This window comes from Camelus dromedarius, chromosome 31 (assembly GCF_036321535.1).
Source record: "Camelus dromedarius isolate mCamDro1 chromosome 31, mCamDro1.pat, whole genome shotgun sequence".
Classification (NCBI taxonomy): domain Eukaryota; kingdom Metazoa; phylum Chordata; class Mammalia; order Artiodactyla; family Camelidae; genus Camelus; species Camelus dromedarius.
Window position 1 is genome coordinate 10,162,826 of NC_087466.1, and position 8,320 is coordinate 10,171,145.

At 49.9% G+C, this 8,320-nt stretch overlaps 1 protein-coding gene across 2 annotated transcripts in view; it reads left to right on the forward strand.

The window, feature by feature from the left end:
- Positions 1-7,725, forward strand: part of MYO1H (myosin IH) — a 34,740-nt gene extending 27,015 nt beyond the window's left edge. Inside the window, exons 21-30 of one of the 2 annotated variants that reach the window (XM_064481144.1) lie at positions 228-296; positions 2,013-2,097; positions 3,228-3,387; positions 3,977-4,060; positions 4,779-4,872; positions 5,077-5,132; positions 5,932-6,067; positions 6,469-6,539; positions 6,695-6,792; positions 7,330-7,725. In XM_064481144.1, the coding sequence (XP_064337214.1) occupies positions 228-296; positions 2,013-2,097; positions 3,228-3,387; positions 3,977-4,060; positions 4,779-4,872; positions 5,077-5,132; positions 5,932-6,067; positions 6,469-6,539; positions 6,695-6,792; positions 7,330-7,483 (1,007 nt within the window). In that variant the 3' untranslated portion in view covers positions 7,484-7,725. Of the gene's footprint in view, positions 1-227; positions 297-2,012; positions 2,098-3,227; positions 3,388-3,976; positions 4,061-4,778; positions 4,882-5,076; positions 5,133-5,931; positions 6,068-6,468; positions 6,540-6,694; positions 6,793-7,329 lie in introns of both variants that reach the window. The other variant, XM_064481145.1, reaches the window with a different exon arrangement.
- Positions 7,726-8,320: the final 595 nt, after the last annotated feature.

Genomic DNA, 8,320 nt, shown 5'->3' on the forward strand with positions numbered 1-8,320 from the left:
AAGGCAAGAGGGAGCAAGGGAAGGCAGCTCCAGTTACTGGTCAGCCCTGGAAGCCAGGCTGAATGGAACCTGCCCGCTCTGATTTCTGCCCGTCACATCCCGTGGCTTCCTGTGTCACCCCTCCCCTGCACACCCCCAGGGCCACGGCTGACATCCCTTGGGAAGGTCACAACTACAGAATTGCACAATGGGAAGGTATTTCACCAAAACTTTTGTTTCATTTTAAGTTGCGAGAATCCAAGCCACGTACAAAGGCTGCCGAGAAAGGAAAGCATATGTGAGAAAAAGACGAGCAGGTAAGAAGTGAGCGGGAATCCCCTGCTGGCCTTGGACCTGGGGGCACAGGACCCTTTGAGCATCCTCTCCCCCTGCCCAGCCTTGGAACCAGGGTTCGAGGCAGCCATGGGGTCCGGTTCCAGGACCTCATCACATTTTTACTCTGCTGATCAGAGATAACACTACAGCCTCATTTGTCCCACAGACATGTTCTATTTGATCCACAATATATGCATGTGAAAGGATAATTTTTTTAAAGGTGACTAACAGCAGAGCCCCTGCCCGCTGTCCCTCCCCAGTGACTTCTCAGCCCCTGCCACCCCTCACATACACCACTCCTCTGAACTGTGCGTTTATCATTTCCTTGTTTTTGTTTTTTTTTTAAATTTTACCATCTATGGATGCCTCACTGAATATATTTGTAGGCTGGCATGTTTTGAAATCCATAGAATTATACTGTGCATGTTTGTCTTTTGTGACATTTTTGTTTTGGAAATTCAGCCAGGAGATGTATGTGGATTGTTACTCATTGTCACAGCTGCATGGTTTCCACCATTCGCAGGGGGTGGCAAACTTTCTTAAAGGGTCAGACAGTCTGGCACAGCTACTCAGCTCCGCTGTTGGGGCGTGAAGTTAGCTCTAGGCAAGATGTAGATGAACGGGCACAGCTCGGTTGCAATAAAACTTTATCTACAAAAACGGGCGACTGGCCTGAGGGCTGCAGTTTGCTGACCCCTGTGCGCTGAGTATACACAACTGAGCTGTTCCACTGATGGACACTGGGGTTGTTCACAGTTGTTTGTTTCTGTAATAAACAGTGTTGCCATGGGGAATAAAAGAAAAGCATTCTGAATATCATAAATAACTGAAAAAAAAATCTGAAAAGCATTTAAAAATTAGAAAACAAAAAAAATTTTTTTTAATTGAGGAACAGGCCAGAAACCTAATTTTTGTGTCTCCACTGATGTATCCCCATTTTAAAAATTTGAATTATAGTCCATATACACTATTGTATTAATTTCTGGTGTCCAGCAGTGATTCATTTATATATGTGTATATATATATATATATATATATTCCTTTTTATATTCTTTTTCCTTACAGGCTATTACGGGGTGCACAGTGGGACCTTGTTATTTTATACATTGTAGTGTGTATCTGCAAATCCTGAACCCCCAATTTATCCCTGCCCACCCCCTTCCTCCACTCTGGTAGCCGTAAGTTTTGTTTTCTTTCTTACATTTTTTTTTTTTTGATTCCACATACAAGTGATATCATATGGTATTTTTCTTTCTCTTTCTGGCTCAGTTAGTAAGACGATCTCCAGGTCCGCCCTTGTTGCTGCATGTATCATTTTTTAGCGCAGAGAACTAGATAAACATGGGGTGAGACAGAGGGAACACAGGGGTGAGACTAATCTGCCATCAAGGGCCAATCCTGTCCCTCAAAAAGACCTCGGGGAACTGACCCCGTTGCGTAACTTCGGGGCTTCCCTGGTGCTGCCCGGCCCCGTCTGTGCCTCTGTCGCCGGGCTCAGCTGCCCACCTGGGTACCTCCAGGTGGAAACTGATGACTCTCATCCACTTCCCATCTCAGGGGCGAGCGGAGCGCTCGGTGGCATCCGCGCGCGCGCGCGCGTGTGTGTGTGTGTGGAGTGGATGAAGAATGCCGGAAAAGGCTCTGGTGTTTCAACACGATTGCGCTCACCTTCTAATGCCAGCAGTGAATTCTTTCAGCCGTTAAACTTGAAGCCCTCTGGCGTGGCGTCCTGGCTCGGAAGGAGGCCCAAAGGAGAAGGTGGGCTGTGCGGATTGTAAGAAAGTAAGTTCAGTCGGGTACGCTAGCGGGGAGAGGTCTCTAAATGTGCTGTGCTGCGGGGGGGGGGGGGGTGGTCGGGGGCTTGGCTGAGGTCCAGCTTTGTGCAGAAGGTAACCTTCCCTTCAGGACGTCAACCCTTAGGAATTCCGTTCTGTGCCCTTCCTCTTTTTTTAAATTGAAGTACAGTCTATTTACAATGTTGTGTTAGTTCCTGGTGTACAGCACGGTGATCCAGTTACACATATGCATACATACTCTTTTTCATTATACATACTACCTGTTGTTTATCTGTTCTGTATATAGTCATTTGTATCTGCTAATTCCAGACTCCCAGTTTATCCTCACTCCTTTCCCCTTGGGTAACCATAAATTTACTTTCTATGTCTGAGTCTCCTTCTATTTTGTAAGTAAGTTCATTTGTGTCATTTTCTTTTTAATTCCACATATAAGTGATATCACATGATATTTGTCTTTCTCTTAGTATAATAATCTCGAGATCCATCCATGTTGCTGCAAATGGTATTATTTTATTCTTTTTATGGCTGAGTAGTATTCCATCATATATATATAGACCACAACAACTTTATCCAGTCATCTGTTGATGGACATTTAGGTTGCTTCCATGTCTTGGCTATTGTAAATAATGCTGCTGTGAACATTGGGGGTGTCAAATGCCTTCTGATGCCAGGCAGGTACAGTGAGTTCCATGAGCTGGGATAAGACAATATGGCAGGGTGGGGATTGTGGCAAACTGGAAAGCTCAATCCACCTCAGAGGGGCAGTCACTTCTCCAACTTTAGCTGACTGCTGCCATGGAGAAAGTCCAGACCAGCGTTGCCAGATCTTTTGATTATTTTTAAGGAATGGTAGAGATCTGGCTTGGATGTAATACCTCCCAATTTTTGTTGTTGTTGTTGTTGGCAACAAATTCAAGTTACTCAAAAAACAAAACAAGACACAAAATAGTGTGAGTGAAATAAAACACCTCTTTGGGGCAGATCAGGCCCATGGCCCTATGGGGCAATCAGCCCCATAGACCGTTTCAGCCTCCACTGAATCAAACAAGTGGGCAGAGAACACAAGTCTCAGTGGTGAAATGGGCCAGAAAACGAGCAAAACTCTCTCCTGCGTAGGTTCCTAACGGGATTCATCAATCGCAACAAGCCCCTCTGTCCCGACAACGAGGAGTTCATCGTGTTCGTGCGGAAGAATTACATCCTGAACCTTCAGTATCACGTCCCAAAGAACGTCTTGGACAAGAGCTGGCTGAGGCCTCCTGGCATCCTGGAAAATGTGAGGAGGGCGCCGGGACTCGTGCTGCAAGGGACTCGGGCACCGATGGACCTGAATTTGTGTATTTCTTTTGCTGCCTCCGCAAACAAAGCAGTTCCTTGTGAGGGTGGTGCCCAAGGGGTTTAACTCCTCAGAATTCGTAACATCCTCTCTGGAATTACAACGCCACTGGCGGTCTGTTTATGCAGAGCACTTCTGAATGGTTCCTTTCCCTGAGGTGGCCTTTCAGATGGGTTTAGGGACTGCTGCCCAGAACAGTGTTTCTTAAAAGATGCTCCGAGGACCCTCTGTGTTTGGAGCGCAGAGAAGGGGCTGCTGTAAGGTTGGGTCCCAACCCGGGCCCACTGGGTCAGCATCCCTAGAGACCTCCTGGCCAGTTCCTGGTGACTCAGACTCATCCCAGTTTAAGGACCACTAGTTTAGCGGTAGCAGAAAGTGAACACAAGACCAGAGAGTATTAACCCTGTACTTTAAATCAAACTGAATTCAGCTGTGCTTCCGACGCTTCTGTTGTGGTGGCTGCAGCCCACGACGGGAGCGGGCAAGGCGAGGCAGGCAGGTGGGTAAGAACTGTGTACTCTCCACACAGGCATCGGAGCTGCTCAGGAAGATGTGCATGAGGAACCTGGTTCGGAAGTACTGCCGCGGGATCACGGCCGAGAGGAAAGCCCTGGTAGGGACGCGGTGTGTGGGCAGGTGGCGGGATGGTGGGGGCAGGGGGGTGCCAGCCCTGCCCATCATTTCACCTGTAAGTCAAGGGTCACAGGAGGCCCTTACGTTATACTCATTGAGGATTAAACGCATGCAGACCACTTAGCACAGAGCCCTCGTTAACTGACAGCTGTTAGAAGTAGCCTCACTTGCGATGTTACCATGGGAACACCCTTGGAATGGCCTCTGGGCTGCAGAGCACGCAGGGCGCCTTCTCTGCCGGAGGTCTGGTTTTGTTTATGTTCGTCTGCAGACTTGTTCTGTAAAGAGCTACAGGGTCATATCGTGGGCTTTGTGGGCCACACCACGCCGCCGCAGGGACTCTGCCGTTGTAGCACGCGGGGCGCCGGGACACAACCTGTAGGTGGATGGCTTGGCTGCGCTCCAAAAAACCTGACTTACAAACTGTACTGGGTTTGGCCCGTGGGCTGCACGGGACCTCTGACCTAGAAGAAACTGCTCTCTGAAACTCTGAAAATGCCGCTTCTGGGCAGCCGGTACAGGTAGAGACAAGCCTAAGTGTCAGTCCAGTCTCTACCACTGTAATTTTAGAGCATTTTGGCCGAAGCCAGGAATGTGTTCTGACGTCCACTCAGAAGGAAAGCAAGCACTAATGTGGACCTCTTGGCGTCCGTCCCAAAGAACCTCATGACTCCCATTTTGTAATTATGAATTACCAGATGCAGCAAAAGGTGGTGACCAGTGACATATTCAGGGGAAAGAAAGAAGGATATGCAGAAAGCTTAAACCAGCCCTTTGCCCACAGTCGGATAGGTGAGTCCAGTCTTCCGTCTACATCCTTACTTCCCCTTTTTTGACCAAAGTCAAAGAAAGATGGTTGACCTGTAGCGTTTCCCGACAGCTGCTTCCCAGGTTGAGGTCTTGGTCACACAGGGTCCCGAAACTAGCAGATGCCAGTGGCTTCTGCCCGGGGGTGGTATGTCACGATGACTGGCTGTGTTCTGGTTGCCTCCCTAGATGAAGGAGACATTAATCCCAAAGTGCTTCAGCTCATCGGCAGTGAGAAAATCCAGGTAAGGAAGTGTGTATCCTGGCCAGAGACAGGGTCTGCTTTTGACAAGAAGGGTACGTAGAGCCCCAGTTTAAATGCAGCGGTGCGCTGTGTCGAGCCTGGGTGGGCCAGCCTCCCAGCTGTGATGCTTCGGGTGTTAAGATTATGGGGACCGCGTGACTTCTGGGTACCAGTTGCTGTTCTTAAGGTCTTCATCTGTCACTCTAGCAACTGGTTTTCTATGAAATCGAGTGAAATGCAGCCATAAACTCAATCATGAAACATTCCCTGCTGGAAGCGGCGTGGCAGAGTTGCCTGGGCGCCGACGTGGGCTTGGCAACTTAGCTGTGCGATCCTGGGCGGGTTACTTGGGCTCGTGGTGCCTCTGTCCTCCTGTGAACGGGGAGGGTGGAGGAGCCGATGGTGCGAAGTGCGCGGCGGCGGCTGCCTGGCATGCAACAGCTGGTGACCTTGGCTCCAGTGGCGGCTGTCACTTTGGTCCCCGGAGGACACCTGTGACTGGGCTGGATCACCCTCTGGCGGTGAGAGCTTGACCACCACCAGCGGCTTCATCCCTGCTGGCTGCTCAGAGCAGCCCCAAGAGGGAGGTGGCCATGGCCTTGAACTCCTGAGAAGGGCAACGCCACAGGCAGAGCCAGGGTTCTCAGGGGAGAAGAGCCACCGCTGCAGTCTGTCTGAGCCCCTCGCTGTTGGGGTGCTGGGAGCGGCGCTGGGGAAGTCTGAGTAACGGGGAGCTCGGCGCTGTGCCCCGTCCCCTGTGAGGCAAGCTTCCCGGCATAGTGATGGTAACCTCCTTGCAGTACGGTATCCCGGTCATTAAATACGACAGGAAAGGCTTCAAGACCCGGCAGCGGCAACTCATTCTCACTCAGAAAGCGGCATACGTGGTGGAACTGGCCAAAATCAAGCAGAAAATAGAGTACTCAACGCTCAAGGGTAAGAAGCAGACGGTCCTAAGACAACTCACGGGGTTGACTGAGCTCCTGGGCGCACCGGCGGTGAAGCGGCCCTTCCCTGGAAGGCCTGAGCCAAGGGCGCCCACAAAGCCCTGTGCCTCGTATTCTGACGTAAATGCCCACGGTACCTACGCCCAGCATCCAGGTCGGGCAGCTGTCAGTCACCTTTAACGGTGACCTGTTGCTTATTCAAAAGCACAGAGCCTTGCAGCCCAGACACTGACTGCTGGGTGTGCCCTCCATCCTCGGCCCAGCTGGGAGGGGAAGGTGTGGGGCTGGGAGGGGAAGGCGTGGGGCTGGGAGCGCCCGGGCGGGCCTCTGTCCTCTGTACGAACGTCCAGCTGTCCAGTTCCTGGCCCCTAACTTTGGATCTGTCTTCAGGTGTCTCTACCAGCAGCCTCAGCGACGGAATCTTCGTCATTCACGTTTCGCCAGAAGACAACAAGCAAAAGGTAACTGATGGCCCCCGAGGTGCTGGGGGCCAAATGAGGCAGACGCTGCCAACGTATTTACCTGCCTCCGGGAAACCTCAGTTGTAGAAGAGTCTTTTTTTTTTCCTTTTAAACTGCTCCCACTGAAACCACCGCGCCTCTCCTTGCCGCCTCAGGGAGATGCCGTCTTGCAGTGCGAACACATATTTGAAGCGGTGACTAAGCTCGCCATGCTGGTTAAGAAGGAGAACATTGTAAATGTTGTTCAAGGAAGGTAGGTGGCTTCTTCTGTAGCTCGGGAAGTCACCCGGTGTTAAATGTTCGTTATGAGCAGATCGAGGAAAATGCCAATATGTTCATTGTCTCACCCCTGCCTCTCCCTCTCCGAAATACAAGCCCTGCCTACCAGCAAGGGGTGGGGTGCCCTTGCTCTGGCTGACAAAGGACTTTCTTCCCTCCTCACCCCCATGACATTAGCTCCAGAGAAATGCAGTCAGTGATCACTCGTTCACCTTAAGGGAACCCAGTGACAGGGGGACCTCGGGGCCAGAGGTGACAGCCACACCTCTGCTGTTGACGCCTGTGCAACTGAACGTGCTAAGCTGATCTGAGAGTAACTCCAGGCAGCCGCCCCAGCTGCAGAAACGATTATGTTCCGCTTACTCAGATATGCACTAAACCTCTGGAATAAGACAGGAATCTGACCTGGAAACTAGTAAGCTTCATGGGGGAATGTCTTTTGCAGACCAAAAGCTGAGGGAGAAAAAAATTAGAGAGTATGTCGGTAATTCATCACTTTGTGTATTTTAAGTTTACAGTTTTATATCGGTCCTGGAAAAGAAGGCACCATAGTTTTTGACACTGGACTGGAAGAACAAATCTATAAAGATAAAAACGGACAGTTAACTGTGGTGAGTGGCTGTGTTTTGGGAGGGAGGGGTAAGCAGTTTCAGGTGAGACTATAGGTTAAAATTCTACCAATTGCAGCCCTCCTGTAGCTTGACTGGAATCACACTCTATAGTTTATTTCTCCCTCAACTCCTGATTCTACATTGAAAAACAGGAAGGAACTGGTACTAGAGGCATGGAGTCTGAATGAACACTGAATGAAAAGGGGAACAGTTTACCCACCATATTTTGTGGATGGTGAACCAGACGTTGACGGTAAATTCCTCCCAGTATTAAATGTCAACGCCCATCTCTTCACTGGGTGGCGAAGCCCTGATGCCGTCACGTGGTTCTCAAGCGAGTCTCCACATTGGAAACTCCCGGCGAGCTTCAAAAAAATACCTGTTTGTGTCTCACCACCCTCTCTGCCCCGTGATGTAATCAGCTGGGGGTGAGGCCCGGGCTCACATAAGGGTCCCAGGTCCAGTGAGCAGAGGTTTGGGAACCACTCCCATCTTAAGAAGGTCAAGCCTGGGTTCTCTGTGCTTTGCCCTCCCCTCGAAAGCTTGATCCAGTCTTGCTGGGAAATATTGAAAGCCGAGGGGGCTGAATCTCTAGGATGTATTTTGTATTATAAACCAGGTAGTCGTAATTTGCTACAAACTGATTAAAAAGTGGTCTAACGACACGGAGCGTAGGATGTATTTTGTATTATAAACCAGGTAATCGTAATTTGCTACAAACTGATTAAAAAGTGGTCTAACGACACGGAGCATCCCACACAGTTACCTATGAGACTGTTTCGTGGACGTAAACAGTACGGGCAATCGTCCCTGAACACACTTTACTCCTCTGGGGACAAGTTAAACTATTTAAGCGTGATTTTTAATGTAAAATATAAGGTGGTTTTTCAG